Below are 23,989 nucleotides of genomic sequence, written 5' to 3' on the forward strand. Positions count from 1 at the left end.
AGAACAACACTTACTAAGCATAAACAACATCATCCTAAATCCGCCACAGAAAGATTAACTCTTCCACGTAAAGATGGCGGACGGGGCCTGATTGACATAGTTAACCTTCACTACAAACAAATACAGTCACTGCGAGAGTTTTTCTACAGGAAACAAGAAACATCACAATTGCATAAAGCAGTATCTCTAGCAGACTCAAATAACACACCATTAAATTTACACTCACATCATACAGACATGACACAACACATAAAAAGTATAGACACCATCAAGCAATCGTGGGCTCGAAAGGCACTCCATGGCAGGCATCCTTATGACCTGGCCCAGGATTTTATTGACATAACTGCGTCAAACAGCTGATTAGATCGAGGATGCCTCTTTCGGGAGACAAAAGGATTCATGATTGCCATACACGATCAGGTCATAAATACTAAAAACTACAGAAAACATATACTCAAAGATACAACACTCACAAATGACACATGCAGAAAATGTCACATCATGGCAGAAACTATACAACACATCACTTCTCGTTGCAAGCTCTTGGCACAGACAGATTACTTACACAGACATAATCAAGTAGCAAATATAATACACTAAGAGCTTGCAAACAAACACAAATTATTAGACATGCACGTACCATATTACAGATACATTCCACAGACAGTATTGGAAAACAACACGTACAAACTGTACTACGACAGAGTCATAATTACAGATAAAACAATTTACCACAACAGACCAGACATCACACTCATTGATAAACACAATAAAATCACATACATTATAGACATAGCCATTCCAAACACTCACAATGTACAAAACACATGCACTGAAAAAATTAGCAAGTACACAGAACTCGCCCAAAAAATAAGGCATCTGTGGAGGATGGATAGGGTGCTTATTGTACCTGTCGTTCTCTCCTGTACAGGTGTGATATCACACACACCACACAAAAGCTTGGGAACATTACAATTGAGTAGAAATACATACATCACATTACAGAAGGCCACTATATTGAATACATGCCACATTGTTAAGAAATTCCTGAATACTGACACACTTATTTAATTTTAATTTTGTTTTGGTTGCTATGCCTTGACTTTGGTCCGGCATTGTACACAGCCACCGGTGGGAACCGAATATAACTCACAGATCCCAACATAATAATAATAATAAGCGCAGATCCCAAGCGGTTAGGAGTTGAAAGTTGAAATTTGGTACACAGTTAGGGTACGTCACGAGAACACACACTAAGAAGGGGTTTCTCGAAATTCCTTCCCACGGGGGAGAGAGACAAAATTAAATCTTAACACTTCCATCAACAACGGAAGTGTTGAGTAACAATGGAAGTGACAAGTTGCAATGTAAGTGTTAAGTAACAATGAAAGTATCAACAATGGAATTGTTAAGAGAAAGTGACGTGCAAGATGCAGATGCAGTTTTTTTTCGTTTTTGCGAAAAATCGAATATATTTTTAGACTCATCTAAAAATTCTTTAATTAGTCCTGAAACAGGGAGACACAATTCTTGCATTTTGTGAAAACGGGTAAGGTTGACTGTAACGTAATAATTTTAATCTTTGCTAACGTTACTTTTGCACGAGCAATGCCGGGCCTACCTGCTAGTATATATATATATATATTTATAATCATTAAAACGTTGACTCACCTTTGCAATAATTATCCTCAAATTTCGATCCATTGTAGCATTTGCAAGTGACATTGTAATCTTCTACACAGTCTGCCCCAATACTTTCGCAAAATTCTGACCAAGATTTACTGTCGTATCTGGTTTTATCACAAGGTCCTGTAGTCAGAATCCACAGTTAGATTTAATTACTACATTATTTGCAATTGTGAGAACCGAGGGGGTTAGTTGTCCCCATTTACCGGCGGCTCTGTCAGAGGATGGCTTTATAGGAGGGCAAAATAAAATTGAGTGGGGAGGTAAGTGAGTAAGTTGACAGGTTCCCAAATGAATACACAGGTTGAACAAAAATAACACATTTAATAAACAACTATAAAATAGTACATATCAAAGGCTAAGGTGAAGATCTACAAAATTCTATTCTATGTTGCGACAATGATTCGTCTTTCTTATGAAACATCTAATCTCTATTCTCTAAGTTAAGAGACGAGAGAGAGATCTCTAGAAGAGAGATTTCTCAGAGGGAGAATTCGCAGAGAGAGAGTATACAAATAGATATCCAAAAACAAATACCTCTAAGTTCCCGATCCGTAATATGGGTCGTTGGTAAAAACGTTCCTGGATCGTCACGGCAGTATGGCGGTATTGGTCAGTAGATGTGGCAGTCGATGTCCGCCTTGTGAATGTCCCTCTTGTGAATGTCCGCCTTTTGGGGATGGCCGCCCTGTGGACTGCGTCCAAACCCTCTTTATACTATTTTTGAGGGGGTGAGAACTATGACATCATTCATGATTTATACGCACACCTGTTCGTGTGTTGATGTCTAGACCTAGCTTGTACTGACAATTGACACAGAGAAGTTTGTTTAATTTATTGCTATCAGTGTCTAGAAAATATGATTTTATAACATAAATTTCTATAGGTTTGACGGCTCTCATCCATAAATTAACATTCATCTGACAATAATTTCTTTAACCTGGTCAACTATCTAGATATTCTTTATATCAAACGTCGCGTTTGACTACGAAGGAGGCGATTTATTGCCGTAACCACGTGTCACGTGCAACCAAAGAGGGGGTAAAAACATCTCTTATTCCCGTCTTGTTGATATTAACGTCTATAGAATTACCTTTAAACAAATGGAAAAGATTTCGTTTATTGATATACTAACGAATTTTTTTCGAGGAGATCATCTCGGTCATCGACCGCAGAAGTCCCTCTCTTTCTCTTTTTACCTAATCACGAAGTTTATTAGAAAAGTGATATTGTTCTAAAACAAAAGGGTTTTGGATCGTCACACAATTACCATTGTCATTGAAATCATCTGCACAATTATGAACTAAATATAACCAGTGAAATAATAAATTTTCACAATTATTTGTTTCAAAATGTGAAAACAAAACACAGTAAATTTACTAAATTATTAATTGTTTCGAGTGACCAACTTATATTTATAAAAAATTAAATACTTTACGTACAAAAGCCATGCGTAGTACATGTGTAAAATGTTTTCACAACGTAAAATTAACATGTTTTATAGTGTGTAAAACCGCTTATAATTGTTGGACTTACATATTTCAACTAATTTTAGTTATAAAACCAAGCAGTAGACATAGTGGAACTGGCCGATCGCACAGAGTAGAGAAAGACAGATGGTCAAATTCGAAAAAATCACGTGACTAAAGATATGCAGCACCCCAAAAACTGAAGAATTGTACTATAATAATCATGTGATTAACATTTTTCGTAACGTTGTTATTTTCGATTTCAGTTTACCATTATGTCAGATTTCCTTTCTTTCTAGAGCTGTGGTTTCTTGTTTAATTTCAAAATAAAAAATACAGTTAAATGCGTAATTTGTGGACGCAATAACCTCTTGGGATCCACTACTGAAAAAAAGAAACTATTTTTTATTGAAGTTTTGTTTTGCTTTTGACCTTTAGGTGTCACTTATTAGTAAATTGCCATTTTTCTAAAATTTTTTCGTTCTGGTCATTAAAAGATGGTACGTGTCCTATATGACACAATGGTTCTCTACCTATACAAAATGCAAACTTTACCGTTCATGTAAAAATGGTTTATTTGACTGTTTTTGTATATTATTTTACATTTTATATTTACATATGATATGTTTTGAAACAAATTTTATTTTACCAAGGCACAGATGTATTTTGCAGTTGATACAGTACACTGTAGCTCATACACTTTTACATTCTTTTATTGGGCAGTGGTAATTTTTGCAATTTACTATGATTTCTAGCATGTGTTTTGCTTCACTTTTGCATTGTATTTCACTGGGATGCAAAGTTGAAGTATTTTTTGTATGATTTTCTTCGTTTTTCGTCATTTTTATTGATCCCTTTTTTCTTATTGCCTGTACTGTCTGAATGTGATAGCGATTTTGACACTTTTTTAAATTTGTTTTTTGAGCAGACTAATGACTTACTCTCCAGGACAGTCTGCTCAAAGAACAAATGTTTGGTCATGTCTTTATCACTGAACCAGACTTTCAGTTCAGACAAATTTCTATCATTATCATGTGTCCTATCATGTTTCTTTTTTATTTTCGCTGTTGACAATGATAAATTAAAACTAGATCATTGACATTTATTATAAATATGTGATTTATGATATTAATAATTTATAAGTNAAGGTAAGTGTACAATGTGCGTGCCGCTAAAACTCAAAAACGAATCCCAATACGATCAAAAGATTTATATGGTGTGGTAGCCCTCTATCCCTCATCCATAAAGAAGGTTCCCATTTTTACCTGAAGGGCGTGCTGTTGAAGATATAAAATCTGAGAATTTCGCTCTCCATAAATTTCTAGAACAGTCCAGAACATTCGAGTGTATTCGAGAGCATTCCACAACATTCCAGAATGTTCCGGGATGTTTTGGAACGTTCGGGAACATCCCGCAACATCCCAGATTATAGTGGAACATTTCACGAAATGATGCTTTCTGTGTGCTAAACTTCGAAATTGCAAAGGAAAAAATGCTACAACCTCAACAAATTACTTCAATACATTGCTCACAACAAACCATTCTTCAATGTCAATTAAAAAAATATTACGATGTTATCATGGACCGGATCAACAACACTGGCAGAATTATTTACTTGAACGCACCAGGCGGCACCGGAAAAACGTTTCTAATAAATCTATTGCTGGAATAAATATGTGCTAAACAAAACATCACTCTTGCACTGGCATCATCCCGCATTGCAGCCACAGTTACAAAAGAAAGACGAACTGTCTATTCGGCCTTACAACTACCGTTGAATATAGCCGAAGAACAATTCACGGTATGTAAAATCTGAAGAGGATCTGGCCTGGGTGAACTTCTATAGCAAGCTAAAATTATCTTCTGAGACAAATGCGCAATGGCACATAAAATGTCACTCNAACGATCCTTCCCTAAAAGTCGGCTTACTTACAAACATGTTTCTCCATAAATTTAATTTATTTAGACTCTTAACTAATAATTTCCAACAATGCATTTGTAATTAATTAATCAAATGGAAAATGTATTATAGCGTTATACCAGAAATCCTACCGCTTAAACTTCACGAATTCAACGTCGACAGTACGTAAACAAATGTTAAACGTTCTACCTTACAGTTCGGATCGGGCGAAAAAGCTGACATTGCTTATGAATAATATCATACATAAATACTCTGAAAATTAACTTATTTTGAATTGATACTAATTACGAATATAGCGTTCACAATTTGATCCGAAATTAACAGAAATCCAGTTTTCTGCAACGGATCCTGTTCGCCATTGCGGTATAATTTATAACTATTGCTCGCTCAGGGGTAGACGTTTTTGATTACGACGATGTTGACGAAGTTCTAATGCTTTTAACAAGCCTGAAGCGTATTGCGACTATTTAGTCCATGGAAAAACATGACTTCTGCTTACTGATCAGCAACATGTATGACAAATACAAAAAATATTTTCCAAAGAAGTTTTTAAAAATGCTGGAGATGGAATGTGGAACGTCTTTTGATATCATTTGAGTATTAAGGAATGAATCGTCTGTTGTTCGCAACAGTTTAAAGATAAGCCTGTTTTTGAATTGGTTAAGTTTATGAGTGATAATAAGACTAAAAAAGGCGTATAATCTTGATGCATTGATTGGCACAATCCCTACTATCACTGTTACAGCTGAAAAAATATTTTCTGCATTGCGAAGGATAAAAACGTATTGCAGGTCAACAGAAGGACAAGAAAGGTTATCTTCGCTGGCAGTGATGTCAATGTTGAAAGCTTTACTTGATGACTTAAAAATTCGACGCAAGTAAGCTTTCTATTATTTCACTTACATCAAATTTATGTTTATATAGGGAATGTGTGCGTGTAGATATAATGGGTTTTATCAGAGTTTATACTTTTTTATTCGCACCGAATAACGTTTTTGATATTGTTTAGTTCTTATTATTCCTCTCGTAACTTTCAATATATCCAAAAACTTTGGTAGAAAAGATTTACTGTGATAAAACTACTTGCACACAACCAGTAGTGACTGAATATGAACAGTCACGTTGATGATGAGAACAGAATATGTTACCGTTAAAGAATTAAATGCCGTTATTCTACAAAATAACTTATAATAATTTCCCTGGTTAAGGTAAAGTGTGAAATGGATAAAAAATTACATAGTTCGACTAGTTATTCTATGGTATAGCTACATATTCTATGAATAAACTAATCAGTAGTTATAATATAAAATAGAAAAAATATAACAAATGCACGTTAAACTTGTCAAATTAATTATTGTATTCAATATAATAAATAAATACTGTAAATTTATGAATGATTTTTATTTATTAGAACAAGGAGTGCCGGAGTAACATTTACAATTGCTGAGAACATTATTATTATTTTTTTGTTTTCAGACAAGCACAATCTTTCTTGTTACACATTTTTTTCATGAGCATTTTTAGAAGTCCAGACACTTTGGGTTATAGAGACATTTCTGAGAGGTATCTCAATGATCAGCATTTGCTCAACTCATATTCATTTTTGTTTACAGACATTATGTTTGAGGCGTTAATTTCTTGTTACCAATCGATAAAATCTTTGACTAGCTTTTTTCATAACAACAGCAAAAATTGATCTGACGTCTCCTCGTCTTCTGTCAAAATCAGGGGCCTAAATACAAACAGTCACTTTTACAGGTGTCTCAGAATGTCATTTTTCTGACATTATTTTTATTTTCATTGCTTAAATTTCCAAAATTTCATTGGCTTCTCTTCAGGATTACTGTTGTCAGTCACTCTAACTGTCATCATTTCTGGTATAAATCGAAATGACTTTTCATCAGTTAGCGTAGGACTTTTGTCTTTTGCAATACGCTGATTTCGAAGGGTTTCCTCCAAAACCACTGTATAAAAATAATTTTAAAAAATTTCATAACAAAAATTTTACAATTGTCTCAGCACTGAGCAAAAGCAGATAGATGGAACACAACTGATAGCTTGATTACACACTCCGAAGCTCGATACGTAAATACTTAACCAAACAATCCGTTTAATCGAGTTGTAAATCCACTATTATTAATGATTAGCTACTATATAATATTATAATAATATAATTAATAATTATTAATTAACATAAAAGAACTCGCTTGGTGTGTAGTATCTTTAGTACTAAATTCATTAGCATATAATCATTAATAATAGCATATTTTTAAGGCGATCATTTGGTGAAACCGATAACTTCAACGGGCAAAAACACTGGTTGGCATAGGTTCAATTGTTTATCTTCACCATCGATATCATTCCCAGGTCATTAAAAACTAACACAATTTTCATTCCACACTTTAACGAAGCGGGGATCGTTATTCAATGTAATTCATAGTTAGGGTATGCAAGGGTAAAAAGTTATACACTTTAACGGGTCTGTTTAAATATTCGATGAAATAACCAGGTATTCTCTAGAATAACGAATTATAAACTTTAACGGTAACAAAATTGACAAAATTATTAACTTAACTATCATTTAATTCAACTATAAATATTTTGTACTTATTACTGTTATTTCTACACCAAGAAAGTAAGCAGATAATACGTTTATTAATATTTCATACAACACAATTATTAACATTAAAATTGTTTATTAGTACAAACGATTTTATACGGAAAAGTAAAAATAAAAGAATATAATTCAAGTTTTGAAGCGACTCGTCAATCTTCGTTTGAACAATTAAAGTGTAAGTTTTTTACAATAATTTGATAGTTATGTTTGTAATCAGTAGACTGTAAGTGAAGATTTTGTTCTTTAGCATTATACAAGACTCTTTCAAATCTGTATAGANATTAACACGCGTAATGCTTAGCACGCGCTGCGATTATCATTCCGTAAGCACGTTTTTTATTGTCGCATAAACAATAAAGTTTAAGAATACTTGTTCAACTATTGTTGGAATTCTTTATTCGAGTGAAATAAGTTATCGCAAGCGATTTTTTCAGAAAAATGGATGTTAATAGTAAGTTAAATTCTTTTTAATGTATAATTATATTATATCTTTTATAACCTGTTGGCAATGAATACAAAGACACGCATTAAATAGAAATTTTTTACAAAATATTTAAATATCCCAATAAAAATATTATACGATGAAACGATATTTAACTTTGCATTCATTTCTTGTCGAAGACAATTACAGCATTAAACGTATTTTCTGCGAATAAATAAAAATTTGTTATTTTAATTCTGCAACTTTTTTTAAAATTTAAATATTCGGTTCCATTAAGATGAATAAAAAGAAACAAACAGAAATTACAAAAGCACTTTTACAATAAGATAAGATATTCAAAAATAAAATTGAATTTCTGTGTTTATTGTGTTTACTTTTATTCTCTAGAATGTGAAAATAAAGTGAACGTTAATAACTCAAAAGAAGAAGTTTCGAATTATAAAAAGGAAATCACCGTAGAAAAATCGGTCGAGACCATAGTGCATATAATTATGGATCTATCGGCACGCAAAAAAAGAGAAGAAGCAAAATCGTCTTCTTCTGTAAGTTACAATTCAATGCAAATAATTGAAAATAATTTAAAAATTTTTATTATTTAAAAGTTTACAACTTAAAAACCCACGANTGCTGTCCTGTATGAAACATCTGTATGAAATGTCTGTCAGTTGGCTTTCACCCTTTCGAAATGTCAAATTAAATCACGAAATTACAAACTTCACTTGAGCGCATTAATTAAATAGATCGTGAAAACTCGCGAATGGTGTTTTAATTCATCTGCCAACCAACAAAAGCGCTAAATGCGAGGCTAATCTTTGAAAGCCTTTTGTCTTGCAAACAGATTACTATGACACACACTCACGCAATACAATGAAGTAAAATATATTGATCAGCAGTCTATTCTTTTCGATAAATAAAATTGTGTAAGTTTGCCTAGCTAACGTCGAATCGACTGGAATGTTCCCGACGAATTTTGACATGACCTTTCTGTGATTAATTAGAGTTATGTTTTATGTTTTATTTTTATTAATTTTAATTCTTACTACGTATTGAGCATCGTTATTTCACTAATAAGAATCAATAAGAGTTTCGGATTCATTTTACTGTTAAATAAGCTTAATTTCTATTCGTAAATTCTAAGGATTATTTTGAGCAATCTCGTAAACATAAACGAAAACAATCTTCGAAATTCTAACATATATTATTTGTGCAGTTTCTTTAAAACATTCTGCATTGTAGTGTAATACTAAACACGTATATATTGTTCTTAATTAATTACCTGTTCAAATTCAAACGATGACCATAGTAGAGATATTCCGAACAATTTTATAGCCATAACGCCTATATATTTAGCAGTGTGAAAATTTTCTTCACACACCGGATTGGGGGATATGTTGGCTATAAACTGAATATATCTCTGCCAATTTTCTGGATGATGAGTAATTTTGGACGACAATCCAAATCTGTGAAGGCAATTGAGATGAGCGGAATCTGCTGCATTTTCCAACATTTCCTGCAGTACACCAATAAAAACCATAAATAATACATTTATTCATATGTTATGGTGTTAGTTATAAATACCTGAATGTGGCTGTTTATAACGTGTTCGCTACGACCTATGTACGACATTAGTCGGTTCTCTATTTCTGGTATAACTGGAGGTTTCCACAGAGGAGGTTTGCTTTCTGCATGATGCCACACGTAAATAAATCCGTTCTGTTCGATGGTTTCCCAACTTTTTATTTTAGCCACTTCTGGAACTAAATGTAAATACATTTTTACTGTGTGTTCTTTTTAATATTATTCCAAAATGATAATACATTTTTTCAGCATTGGAAAAATATAAGAGTATGGTGCATTTGTTCCATGGCAAAGTCTATAGTAAAATCGATTAATTAGTTTAATGAGACTCACATGTAAACCCCACTACACTTTTGCAGTAATAGTTAAAACTTTCTCGCTGTCGATCGCAAAGGTAAAAAGGTGAATTATTATATGATAAAAAGAGATTAATTAAGAGTTTGAAAATCTAAACGCATTGCATAATTTAATGCAAAATCCGTCGAGAAAACTTTGCTTAGTACATGTGTAACGGCAATGCCATTAGCAGCAGAAAACGACATACACAATTGAAACTTCTAATGTAATTTGCACATAGCATATCAAGCATCTTCTATTTGAATCTTCTTACTCAGTTTGTCAATACAACGCAGTGCTAAACTGTACTACAGCGATCCAGCCTCTGCGAGGAATGCTAAAGTAATATCTAGTTACTCATCCCAAATACCAGACTAGTTTTTTATCGTAAATCCTACCTAAATTCTGTATTTCGCATATGTGTGACGCACTTCTCAGCGTTATTCATTACTGTTTCAGAGATAAATGCCTAGTTAATTTATACGATATACTCTATCACTTGTAGTGTAACCTGGCGTAAATTAATCACTACGCTGCACACATATAATCGCAGTGCATAAATTCTACGTGTGACAGTTGCAAGTAGCAGTTGAATAGGTGCCTCCTGTTAAGTATTTGACATAATATTTCATGTATTTGTCTATGTTGTATTAGTTTTCTAATATAAGTATGCTTATATTTTAAAGTAAAAAATATCAGTCCGACCTGGACTGTGCTATCGATTTTAGTCAAGCAACTCCTTATATTGAAAATCGTCTCGTACACTATGGTGTTGGTTTAGTTATAAAATGCTTGCGGAAACTACGTGCTTTTTATCTTGTTTCCCCGTGTAGTCCAATCAATAATTTCGCAATGTATTCCATGCATAAAAGACATGATCATAGTGCGATGCAAATTGCTGTTTCATTAACTTTTCAATGCAGCCACTTTAATAGCGATGTTGACAATGTCCAATGCTATGTGATTTGTCATATTAAAACGTTACATTGCATTTTGATCTCGGAATTCTGACGCAAAACAACTGCCTTAATTACAATGATAATTTTGTTGAATAAATTAATATATTCAATTCTAATTATCGTAGTAAAACTATTGCACCATATTCATATTTTCTTGCAATGCGAAGAAACTCAATTACGTGTAAGAATAAGTATAGATGTATTAAATAAACATTTTTTAATAGTTCTCACTTTTTTCGGCGTAAGGTATTTTCACGCAAGTACCATCTTTTCCAGTAAATCGCCATCCGTGAAAAGGACATTCGATGCAATCCTCGTGAACTTTGCCATCGGTTTCTAAATGAGCGCCCAAATGAGGGCAATAAGCATCTAAAACAAAACATGTTCCTGTTTTTCCACGAAATACAACAAATTGCTGACCTGTAAAATAATTTAAATGATTTCTAATTATAAACTTTTTCAAATTTATTAGAATTGATTTATAAAAGTACCTCTTGTAAATAGAAACGGTGTATCTTTACAATCAATGCATTTACTCATTTATAACGCACATTCTAATAAGTAAGCTGTATGCTTACAAATATGTGTAGAAATTATACTAAAGCCATTGCTATTGAGACGTTTAAAAAAAACGCCTAAAACTGCATGTAGGCAGTAAATAGTAAGAAAATTTATGCCCAATTTATATGGTAAAAAAACAGAAATTTCGTTTTTGAATACGAACCAAATTGTCAATTACAATGTGTATTATCGGAGTTTTTTCCTTGAAAATCTTATTTTATTTGCAAGTAAAACACGATTTCTTGCACATGTAATGCGTATTCGATACGCCGAATGTGATTGCATAATATTAATAAAATTAGACGTCAGTTTTTCGAAGAGCACAACGAACAGCCCAAACATAATCCGATAGCAACCTTGTATGGTCCTTAAAAATTAGTACGTTAAACATTTTAATAAAATTTCATTCTGTCATTAAAATATACAAATAAGTTCCAGATAACTCAAAAAATGTACTGCAAATAAGTTCATAAGAATTCACTATTTTTTAAAAATTTCATCTAACATTTTCTATTTTTTTGTACCATACAGAAATTTCCAGACAACGTCGTATGTAGTGGTAAAGATGATAAGTAAAAATCGTATCACGTTAGGTATACATAGAATCAGGATGTTGCATGCTAATTGTCAGCGACAAAATATACGTCGTTCCATTATTCAGAATAACTAATACTCTTAAATTAATCGCCATAGACCAATGTAATGTTTTAATATCTTACCTAGGGCAGTAACAGGCATGCACTTCCCAACAGGTAGATCTCTGGATTCCAACAAAGGTATCCATCCATTTGGATACGCGGGAGGACATCCTTTCGTTCTTCTTAATATATTTGTTTCTTTTAATAACTGCATTCGTTTTGTACGTAATTTCCTGGCATTCGTTCCTCCTTCGTTATAACGATTATCTTTCAAATCCTGCATCGATAAACATTACTGTTAAAATGTAAATAATATTTTGAAATTAAATCTTTCTCGATGTTTACTTACAACTACATCGTTAACAGTTGAAAACGAAAAGTAGACAATAAGGATAAAAACAAAAATTAAAATCAGCAGATACGGTTTATTTATAATCGTTGTACTGATGAATTGAAACAAGTTCAGAAACCAGGAACATTTCCATAAATCCTCTGCTACACTGTCGTATACAAAGCTGTACATTTTTTGAATTATAATCTTGGATATATCTGAAATAAAAAATTCAATTATATTATTTAATAATTTTTTGATTTACTATATCTCTCATACTGTACTTTTATCGTGTACTAATTAATATGTACAGAGTTAAGCATCTTTAATGCGAACATTTTGGGTGTTTTGTACGTATGAGATACTTGTTTGAACGTATATATGTGTTTTAATCGTATGAGAGATACGTTTAAAACACACAAAACACATGAAATATACGTTTACAATAAACGTATTTCGTGTTATTCTTGAAATTTTGTCATGTTTTAGGTTTTTTTTTCATCGGGTAAAAAATCGTTTGTCTGTCCTCTTGGGATCCAATACTGAAAAAAACTATTTTTTTTATTGAAGTTTTGTTATGCTTTTGACCTTTAGTTGTCACTTATTAGTAAATTGCCATTTTTATAAAATTTTTTTGTTTTGGTCATTAAAAAATGGTACGTGTCATATATGACACAATGGCTTTCTACCTATACAAAATGCAAACTTGTCCGTTCGTGTAAAAATGGTTTATTTGACTGTTTTTGTATATTATTTGACATTTTATATTTACATATGATATGCTTTGAAACAAATTTTATTTTACCAAGGCACAGATGTATTTTGCAGTTGATACAGTACACTGTAGCTCATACACTTTTACATTCTTCCATTGGGCAGTGGAAATTTTTGCAATTTACTATGATTTCTAGCATGTGTTTTGCTTCACTTTTGCATTGTATTTCACTGGGATGCAAAGTTTAAGTATTTTTTGTATGATTTTCTTTGTTTTTCATCATTTTTATTGATCCCTTTTTTCTTATTGCCTGTACTGTCTGAATGTGATAGCGATTTTAACACTTTTTTTAAATTTGTTCTTTGAGCAGACTAATGACTTACACTCTCCAGGACAGTCTGCTCAAAGAATAAATGTTTGGTCATGTCTGTATCACTGAACCAGCCTTTCAGTTCAGACAAATTTCTATCAATATCATGTGTCCTATCATGTTTCTTTTTTATTTTCGCTGTTGACAATGATAAATTAAAACTACATCATTGACATTTATTATAAATATGTAATTTATGATATTAATAATTTATAAATTTTTAACAAAAAAAAAACCTCGCAGACCAAAAAAATAAGTAGACAAAAACAAATCACAGAAATTTGTAATAAATAAAAAAATGATTATATTTTATTAATAAATTAATTGAATAAAAAATGATAATAAATAATAGAATACATATTGCGGTACTAATAACCAAATATCTATAAAAGTAAATAACTTGCAAATACGAAAACAGTTCATACACTGTAATGTAATTATTGTAACATAGAGACCCAATGTGTCGTATAAGACACGTTGAAAAATTAGCTCATCTCATGAAATATTGTTATTAATATAGTTTTTAAAAAATACTCTTATATAATCTTAGAAGTCTTCTCAACAAAACCATGTATAAATTGTAAAGTTATAATCAATAGAAATAGAGAAAACTGAATACTAACATCAAGCAGTCATGCTTATGATTACTTCCAATAACATGTGCTCAGACAACCACTTATATTTTCCTTTGTTTCTGTCACAGTGGAACGCATGTGGTCTAATAAGCTTCACTAAACTCTAATGACAAAATGTATAACTAATACAATTGTTTAGCAAGCAAAAAAACAGAGCTGCTTCTTATTCTTTGGAAGGAAAATTGCGTGTCATATACGACACTTGGCATCCCAAGAGGCTATATAACATTTTTTATATAAACTATAATAAATGACTATATTCGAGTTGCATTAAGCTATATAGAGTTTGTCACTTGTAATTTATATAAAATAAATCAATAAAGCGTTCTACTTATCATAATTTAATAAGACAAAATAATAGGCATTTGTGAACCAGAGGGGAGGTCAGAAGTCTCCCGCCTCTGTCAATAGTCAGGATGATGCGTCAGGCGACTGGAGGGAGTGTTGCTTGGGGTCGACGATAAGGTGAAGGGCGTGATCGAGTAAAGGAGTCTACCATATTTAATTAAACAATATAACAACTATTTATTAAAAGAAGCAAAGTGACAAAAAGACTACACAAATAGCGTTTCTAATCGCTTATTGCCTCGAAAAAGTTTTCCCGCTTTTCATACCTCTTTGAATGTTCCATTTGTCGATGTAATCCGTAATGGCACTTAATTGTCCAAAGGTAAGTGGGTTTTATCCAATCGAGCACAATATTACAAAGTTCGCGACTTTGGCGATGATCGTTTATCGTCGGTCGTAGATCGGAATTCGGCGGGTTCGGAGAATCGGCGCAATGTCGTCGGTCCAGCGTTCGGTAATAGACTCCTCCGAGAGGGGTAAGAACTGTCTTTTATAGGTTTTTGTGGGGAATTTCCACCACGTGATTGGATGTTAATAAGTTAAAGGTTATAGGTGTTCCAGGGACTTAAAACAAATGACGAAAGTTGGACGTTATCTGTAAACTTTTCTGCAAGATGAGCTGCAAGTTCTGCAGAGAACAATAGATGTTGATAGTTATGACAGGAAGGTTTACACATTCCCGGCTAAGATCGGTTTTTTTCTCCGATCCGTTACATAAACGAAAGTAAATTAATTAAAATTTTAGTTAATAAAAGACCGTAAATTTCGCTACAAAAATTCCGGATCTCACACATTCATAAATTAGTTACAAAAGTCAGTTCGTGTACTTCGTGCTAACTGTAAAATGATTATAAAGACTAACGCCTTTAATAAACTTTACACTTAATAATCTAATAAAAATATTTAAGGAATATAATTCGAGATATTAGAGAGGTTGCTGCCGAAATTTTCAACGCAAAAACGTGTACGTCACACGTTCAGCGCCACCTTCCTCTAAGCTTACAAGTTTGACAATGGCGTGTGAAACGTCGAGCATGATTACACTGACGTTCCAAACAGCATTGTGAAATTTCTAGGCTTACAAGAAGGCGGCGCTGAACGTCTGACGTACACGTTTTTGCGTTGAAAACTACGGCACCAACTTCTCTAGTTACTGTATGAATAGATGTTAGTGTGAAATTCGTAGTTCATATAATTTCGTAAAAAAAAGTAATCCTTTAAATTTTTAATACATGTAAATAAAAAATTCTTTTAACTAAAAGAATTTGACCCTACAAAAACAAAATGTAAAACACATAAGAAAATTATAACTTTTTCCATTTAACTATAAACATTTTCACGATCAATCCGTGTATAGTTTACAAGTATCGACAAAATTCGTCATATTGTTGTCATTCTAACACCAACTTTAACCTCACACCTGCGAAAACAATTGGTCATCTGACGAATTTTCCCACCAAAAATGTATAAAAGCCATCTTCTTTCCCTTCTCGGGAGAGTCACCCATCGATCGACCAAGACGGACCTTCACTTTTCGTTGACTTACTGTACGACACTAATTAGAAGACCTTGTGCCACAACTCGCACCACCTTTCTGAAATTAAAGCCGGAGTATCCATCCGATACTATCACAGAAATATGAAATATTATTGTAAACTCTCTCTCTCTCGTCCGCGGAGCTTTGTAACATTTTCATTTAGTTATCGCGTTAAATAAACCGTTGTTTTGTTTTTAAATAGTGTCGTTACTCGACTTTGCCCACGCCTTATCGTCGACTCCTCTGGCTCTCCTCCACTCGCGTAACGCGTAACTGAACGTTACTACCATCCCTGACAAGAAAGTAAGTCACCGACCTGTGGCCGAAAGGAGAGGACTCCTCTTCCCTCCCGGTGGCTCACATTAGTGTGTCCATGTGCGTGTGCGTGTACGTGTGAAAAACGATTTTGTTCACCAAATTTGAAAGCTTTGCTGTTTGTCAAAATTTTATAAAATTTCGCGGGATTGATTGGTTGGTTGGTGTTTTCGGTCCACATAACCCAAGCTGTGCCATGTCAAGTAGTCATTTTGTCTATATATATAACACAAAATAACAACAAAAAAAATTAACAACTGTATAAACCGATAAAATTATTGAAAAAACAAACAACAATATACGTAAAAGTAAAAGGTAAATAAATAATTATATCTCTTTATGCATATTAATGACTTTCAGGAAGTCTAGTAAGTTGTCAAAATTTGGCCTTCAGCCTAAAACCTCTGTCAGACTTGCATTTTCAAAACACTCTCTATGCATCGTCTCGAAGGCAAAGCAATCGCATAGTATGTGGTTTACACTTAGAGAGCTGTTGCAATGCTGGCATACTGGCTGGTCATCACCCTTCAAAAGATATTGATGAATCAGTGGAGTATATCCAAATTTCCAGACGAGTAAGAACAACCTCAGATCTCCTATCATACTGTTTATTATACGTTCAATTACTTATCAAGAGTTTGATCTTGTGTAGTTTATTGTGGACTTGTGTGTTCCACACATTTTGCCATCTATCTGCTAATCGCTTTTTAGCAACTAGCTTCAAATTGCACCCTTCAATAAACATTATATGCTGTAAAGGACTTGCTGACTTCGCAGCTACGTAAGCTTGTTTATTTTTTTTATACCTATATGGCTTGGGAACCAACAAAACTTTACAAAAAAAATTATTTATAGTTTCTAAACAGGGCAAATCAGTTTACGAATTTTAATTACGACAGAGAGAAAACTGGGTTTACGCGAAATCAAAGTTTGAAGTTCACTAACTGAGTCATTGTAAATCATACAGCAACGAGGGCATTTTCTGATTACATACTTTAAGGCTAGGGAAATAGCCTTCAGCTCTGCAGTAAAGATAGAAGAATTCGGCTCGATTTGTTCTGCCACGATGTCATTCCAACAGAAAAAAGCTGAGGCTAACGTAGTCATCCGATTTAGATCTATCAGTATAAATAGGAATTAAATTCCTGTCACAGTGTTGAATTTCTGCTAAGCGCTATCTGTAGATGTAATCCGAAGTGGATTCCTTAGTAAAGTGCTTTAATCTAAGGTCGACATTTATCAAAGACAGAGATATGAGAAAATCTCAAGGTTATACATGGTGTTTATAAATGAATAAATAAATGGTGCGGCTTTAAAAATTAATAATAAATCTATATATTACTTTATATTAGCAAACCTTACTGCATAAGCAGCGGCAAATGTCTAACTTCTTTATGCATTAATCACAATCGTTCAATATGTGCACCCATAATCACACGACACACATCGACACACGACACTACACGGTAATCAAACTCTTCCCATACGCGGTGTAGCATGTCCTCCGGGATAATCTGTAGTGCATGCTTTATCCAATCACACAGTTCCTCAAAAAACAAAGGTATTGACGGTACATAAACTCAATCTTTAACAAACTCCCACAAAAAGAAATGGCAGGGTGTTAAATCTGGCGAACAGGTTGGACAGGGGAGCAGGTTGTGGCTGCTGTTGCACCACGTCCAAATTAGCGTTGGTGAAGAACACGATTAAGAAGCTCGCTTACATTCCTTTGAAAATGGGGCAGAGCACAGTTCAGTTGCAAAATGTAGTCATCATATAAGGTGATAAATAGATTTGTTATTAATTTTTAAAACGCACCATTCATTTATAAACACCGTGTATATCGAAAAATTACAAACAAGATTTAATGCTAATTATTTAATTATAAAGTTTATACACGAATTTATTACTTAAAACATAAAATAGATAGTTGAAGCATTTGATAATATGAAAATATTCTTACCTGATCTAAACCATTTAAACTCGAATTTATTTCTGAGGTTCAAAATTAGAGTTTGAACTTAGAACTTCCAGTTTTTGTCTCGGAAAAGGTCAGATCTGGCCAATTAAAAATTACTGTTGCGGAATGTACAACTAAAGTTCCATAAGTCAAGGATTAGATCAACGATAACCACATTATTAATTACTTATTTTCTATTGAAATGCCCCTAGAAACTAGCAATTTTTTATTGTGGAATCTTCATAAATTTGGATTGCAATTTTTAATCATATTTTTATTTTATTTTATTTAACATATACATTTTTCAGAAAATTATGTCGTGTTGCCCCGTACATTGTGTTTTTCCTATAACAATAGATTCGTACCGGCAATCTATCATTTCAATGCTGTCATTATTAAAAATTCTTTTTATCGTAACTCTTCCGTTTAAAAAATGCTTTCAGTCTCGGTTTTTAGTTAGCACTTTCTGCAGTGAATAATCGTGGAGCTGTTAATACACGTAATTTCTACACTGAATGTTTTTCGCATAAACGATTGACTTCGTCACTTCTGTCGTCGTTTTTGCATCAGTTACACCTAATGCAGGAAATCCGTTCTTGCATTTTCGATACAATCTGAATCGTTCAATATTTCTTGAATTTACAATCTTTAGTATCGTTTGATTTACTGTAAGCTGTGAACTGTTTTTCTCACGCTTTATCTACTCTATTAATTTGTATTGTGTTAGACACATGCAAATCTTCTAATAAAAAATTTTCTTTTCTATCATCACTAAAACTTTCTATAGTTTTCTTCGGCGTTAATCTGTGGAATTTAAAAGCACAAGTTTTACGTTAGTCATTACACTAATACTGGCGCGGGCTAGGAATGTCGACCAACAAACTTCAAAAAGAAATAAGACAACAGTCGGTCCATAAAAACGTGTAATAATACCATTAACTATGAAAGAAATTTTTGGTTGAAAGGTACTGAAAGCTTCCCTAATCAATCTGAAAGAGGTGTTGTGTTGCAAAAGCAATTATAATGCTGGAGTAAGTGGTAGTCCTTTCGATGGTCTCGCATTTAACTCTTAAATCATCGTTTTCTCGAATTTGTCAGCTGGAAAACGGAACGATCTTACATCTTTGGCTGACGAATTTTTACAATTCGGTGCTAAATACCAAACAACTAAAAATAATAGATAACAATAAATTCGACTAATTGAGATCGAAGAAAACAAATAACCAAATCTGCCTTAGAATCAGAGTACACACAACTTCAACGTAATCAACAAGACGACTGCCGCGATGCATCACCTCATCGTGTCCAAAGCTTTTGTTTACAAATATTGTCCGGTAAAGTTAAGCAATCCGTTGCTATATTATTTATTTATAGTAATTCGAACACAAATGAATTATTGTATTCAATTTGACACTTGGCAAATTTCATTTTATTTACTTGATACGTATTCGTCATATTTGTACACGTTTCGGATATTTTGTACCCCTCCTCAGCCAACTAAATTAAAAGTTCACGAGTTACAACAATATAAAACGTATATATAAAGGTCGAGTATTTTAAAACATACCTTTAAATTACAGATGACTAAAAGTTAAAATCAAGTTATTTTGATAGTAATTCGTAAATAAAAATTAATTTAATTAAGAATAAAAGTAATTATAAAAATATTTTGCATGTTCTATAATAAATTCTATTATAAATTTTGGTCGAAGATTTAATTTGCTTGTAGAAAAAATTTCGAAATATTTCAATGTTATATTAATATAATCATATAACATTGAACTTTTTTTTATTTTTTGATTAAGGTCAGCGAAATTTCTAAATATTTATTGCGATAAATATAATCTTAATCTTATTATAAATAACCCGATGATTAATATATAAACCGGATCTAAATGTTTACAAATGATGTAAGATATTTTTTTCATAAGAATTAAATTTAACTTATTTATACGATATATTTGAGAGTTTTAAACGAATTTTGTCAGTAAACAAAGTGTGTTATATTTATTTCATTTGTAATTTAAAGTAATTTTTGTACATTTATGTCTTTTATCAAAATCACAGGGTTTTCACGTGAAACCGTTGATATGTTAGCATCTAACCGATAATAGTAAAGTCAAATTATTAATTGGTTCGAAATGGAAATTATCTGTGTTCGAGATGGAATGGGAGAAGTAAATGAACCTTTATCTTTCATCCGATATCTTGTTTACTAATCAACATAAAATACTTTTATCACACCGTGGAAGTTATCAGAATGTAAGTCGATTTAACATTTATTATTTAACTTCTGTTATATAAACTGTTGTTTGTTTTAGAATGAATATTATTCAGCAGCGTGGCTTGGCCGATAAACTTACTGGAAATATCAAAAGAAGAGAAAATAGTCCTGAGTTAAATTCGGACAAAGATGGAGATGAATTAAACAATTGTATTAAATTCGAAGACATTTTAAATCATTTGTACTTGTTGTGCGCTAGTTACGACATTTCCTCCTTTACGCTTCTCCTGGAAATTTTAATTAGAATGATAACACACTAGAAAAAAACAAGAAACTGAAAAAAAACAGAAGATTGTTGCTTTTCCACTTATAATCACAGTTAAATCAATTATATCATGCTATATTTATTGAATGATTTTTATTTACTTCTGTCTCTGTTGGCACATTATATAAAATTCACACATACGTTTATGGATTTGTTATTAAAATAATTTTAATATATTGTTAGAAATGTAATATCATTATATAATTAAATCGAATCATATAGTTTTAACAAATGTTGAAATTAAATTTATATGTCTTTAACAACTAAACACTACTGAATTTATTTTAATCAAGTGTTTTTTAAATTAATTAAAATAAAATACGATATTGGGAATTTGTAAACTCGGAAAATCTCAGCAAAAGACTACACATTTCATATATTATACAAATACATTGGTAACACGCTGAGATCATTCAGACATAAAGCAAGATGCTGCAACAAAAAATTTGTAATATTTTTCTATTCAACTTTACAATGAGTAAAGATGTAAAAAAAAACAATTCTGGTGTAGTATGCTTTTTAATATACTACGCTAGTTATTATTTTTTGTTTGTAATTTTAACTTAAGGCTATTTGTAGTAATTCACTATACGAACCTAACGAATAACACACCAGAATTAAATACATGAAATAGAAACGTACTACCAGATAAGCCCTGCGTTGTAAGAGCAAAAAGTAACGATAGCAAAGATTAAGATTATTAGATTATAGCCGATCTTTTATGTTTTCACCGGGTGCAAGAGTTAGATCTTTTCTTTTGAGGCTAATTATAGAATTTTTAGATGGGTCTAAGATATGTTTGATTTCTTGCAAAAGTGCAAAGAATCGCATCTAAAATAATACAGTAGAATCTGAGTTCTTCAGAGTAATATGGAACTGTTTCCATCCCTCCAGCAGGAAGGGGATGTACAAAAATCCTTCTCTAGTGTACATTCTCATGCCGTACCTTAACTGTGTACCAAATTTTAACTTTCAACTCTTAACCATTTTGGCTCTGCGCTTATTATTATTATTATTAATCCATCCGGATTATATTATAAGATGATATGTCAGTATTCACAGAACAATTGTGCTGTTTTATGGCGAACATCACTAGTGAGCAAGTGTTTTTTTCTAATGTATTTGAGTTGAAACTCGCTATATTGGGTTCACTTGTCTCTATTCGTATCTCTTTTTTCCTTCTTTCTCTCTTGTTCATTTTCATTTTCTTTTGTTTTAAGTTTTCTGAATAACTGTGCTTATATTCCACAAATGTTAATGTAATGAGAATTAACTTTAATTGGTTATTTTTATTTTTTCTGTCTAGTATAGTATAAGTTGTATGTGCCTATGTTATATTAATAAAGTAGCAACTGTAACTTAACGATAGTTAAAAAGAACGACCACGATCATTCCCTTCGTTTTTTCTTCTGTATATTGTGAATGTTATAACACATAATTGGCTGTTTTTTTCTTTTAGTTTTTTGTCTTGATAACCATTAATCTGTATTACTAAAAGTTTAGAAGGAAAAAACCTTAACATCGTGAAAATTTTTACAACGATAGTTCATAGCATAGAAACCCCAGTGTCGCATTCACACACGTAAGATGCGTAGCTACAAGAGCGCCTGACAGTTAAAAATTGTTTTATGAACAAACAGACAGAACATAAAAAGTATATAAAACATTTTTTTATATTTTGTACTTATAGTTTAAACCAGGGGTGTCCAACCCTCTGCCCGCAGGCCGCATGCGGCCCAAGGCAAGTTCCAATGCGGCCCAATAAACGTGTAAACAAAACCGACGAATTCTTTATTTATTTATTTATTTCAATGGCATAAACTCATAAAAGAAATTTCACAAAGCTGTTAACTTTTATACATATTTTATTTTTGAGTGAAAAGGAAAAAATTTTCAAATACTTGGAGATGTGTGAATAATGAAGAAATAATAAATAAAGCTGAAGTTGGGACTCAAAGGATTATAGACCCAAATTTAAGAAAAGGAGAGAAAGGCCAAAAGATAAAAAGTAGTGAGGAAGGTTGGAAAATTAAGGGTCAATATTTGCATAACAGAAGATCTATTTAAATAGAAAAAGAATCTAGCATCTACTCACTCAGAGTCGAATCATGGGTCTTCTGTTTGATAGATGATCATGTTCTCGTTGGAAGAAGAGTAACGCTATTCCGTTGAGACAAGAGATCATGATAAATTGAGCCATTTCTCCCACGAAAATTGTCGGACCATCTAACCGCAGGAACTTGTGAGGAAATCTTATTATAATAAACGTGATTTTAAATTCTAAACGGAAGTTTACTTTTAACAGTTATCACCATTATCGTTGGTACAAAATTTCCATTTTGCGCATCGTCGTGTTATCAAACTTCGAGGAACTAGACGCCCTATTACTTTAACATAATGACGCCTTGCACTGAAGCAGCCCACCACTGATGTTACTTCGGCCACTTCAATGCAAGGCATCAGGGAAACTGTGCCTATAAAACTATTTATGGAAATTATCATTATTGACATTTTGCTGTTTCAAAAAAAATGTCAAGTGAGTCTTAAAGTTTTATAAGATCCACTGTAAATTAAAATTATAATTCGTTGATTTTAACCGTGGGCATTGTCTACTGCGAGAAATATGATCGGTTGAAAAACAATACACTCCACCTTCGTGATTTTTTCCACAGTTAATATGGCCGACCGATACGAGTGAAGTATTTACGTGAAAATCTATTACATGAATTTAATTAATTGTTCAAGTGAATAAATATCCTAATATCTTAATGTAAAACCATTCTAATGTTCACTTATGATAACTAAGTTTTCTAATTGTCACGTTATAAAAGTGATAAACCGACGAAGGATGTAATTTTCCCTGTACAGAGAAAAAGCAACCGAGTCATTTCTTCTATTCATGCACTGGGTTAGAGAAAACTGATTATAAAGTAATCTTTACGAAAATAATATTTATAATCTTTATGGAACTGATGTTAATGAACAAAACGTTTAGATATAAAACCATTTTAGTAATGCATTT

The 23,989-nt window shown here is 32.4% G+C and overlaps 1 protein-coding gene across 1 annotated transcript; it reads right to left on the bottom strand.

Moving 5' to 3' along the window:
- Positions 1-9,399: 9,399 nt before the first annotated feature.
- On the bottom strand, positions 9,400-18,450 carry LOC111639843 (cholesterol 7-desaturase-like). Its single transcript, XM_023385794.1, has 6 exons — positions 18,422-18,450; positions 12,557-12,756; positions 12,289-12,484; positions 11,240-11,428; positions 9,714-9,892; positions 9,400-9,645 (listed from the first exon to the last, which is right to left on the bottom strand). The coding sequence occupies exons 2-6, from the start codon at positions 12,728-12,730 to the stop codon at positions 9,400-9,402; spliced, it is 984 nt and encodes a 327-aa protein (XP_023241562.1). The 5' UTR covers positions 12,731-12,756; positions 18,422-18,450.
- Positions 18,451-23,989: the final 5,539 nt, after the last annotated feature.

This window comes from Centruroides sculpturatus, unplaced genomic scaffold (assembly GCF_000671375.1).
Source record: "Centruroides sculpturatus isolate CEXI.00-Female unplaced genomic scaffold, Cexi_2.0 scaffold995, whole genome shotgun sequence".
Classification (NCBI taxonomy): Eukaryota; Metazoa; Arthropoda; class Arachnida; order Scorpiones; family Buthidae; genus Centruroides; species Centruroides sculpturatus.

Excerpts from the sequence above, each read along its gene's own strand:
- LOC111639843 (XM_023385794.1), bottom strand. The coding sequence starts at position 12,730 with ATGTACAGCTTTGTATACGACAGTGTAGCAGAGGATTTATGGAAATGT. Across the intron at positions 11,429-12,288 it reads CATGCCTGTTACTGCCCTAG|GTCAGCAATTTGTTGTATTT; the intron begins GTAAGATATTAA and ends ATTATTTTACAG. Across the intron at positions 9,893-11,239 it reads AATACCTTACGCCGAAAAAA|TTCCAGAAGTGGCTAAAATA; the intron begins GTGAGAACTATT and ends ATTTACATTTAG.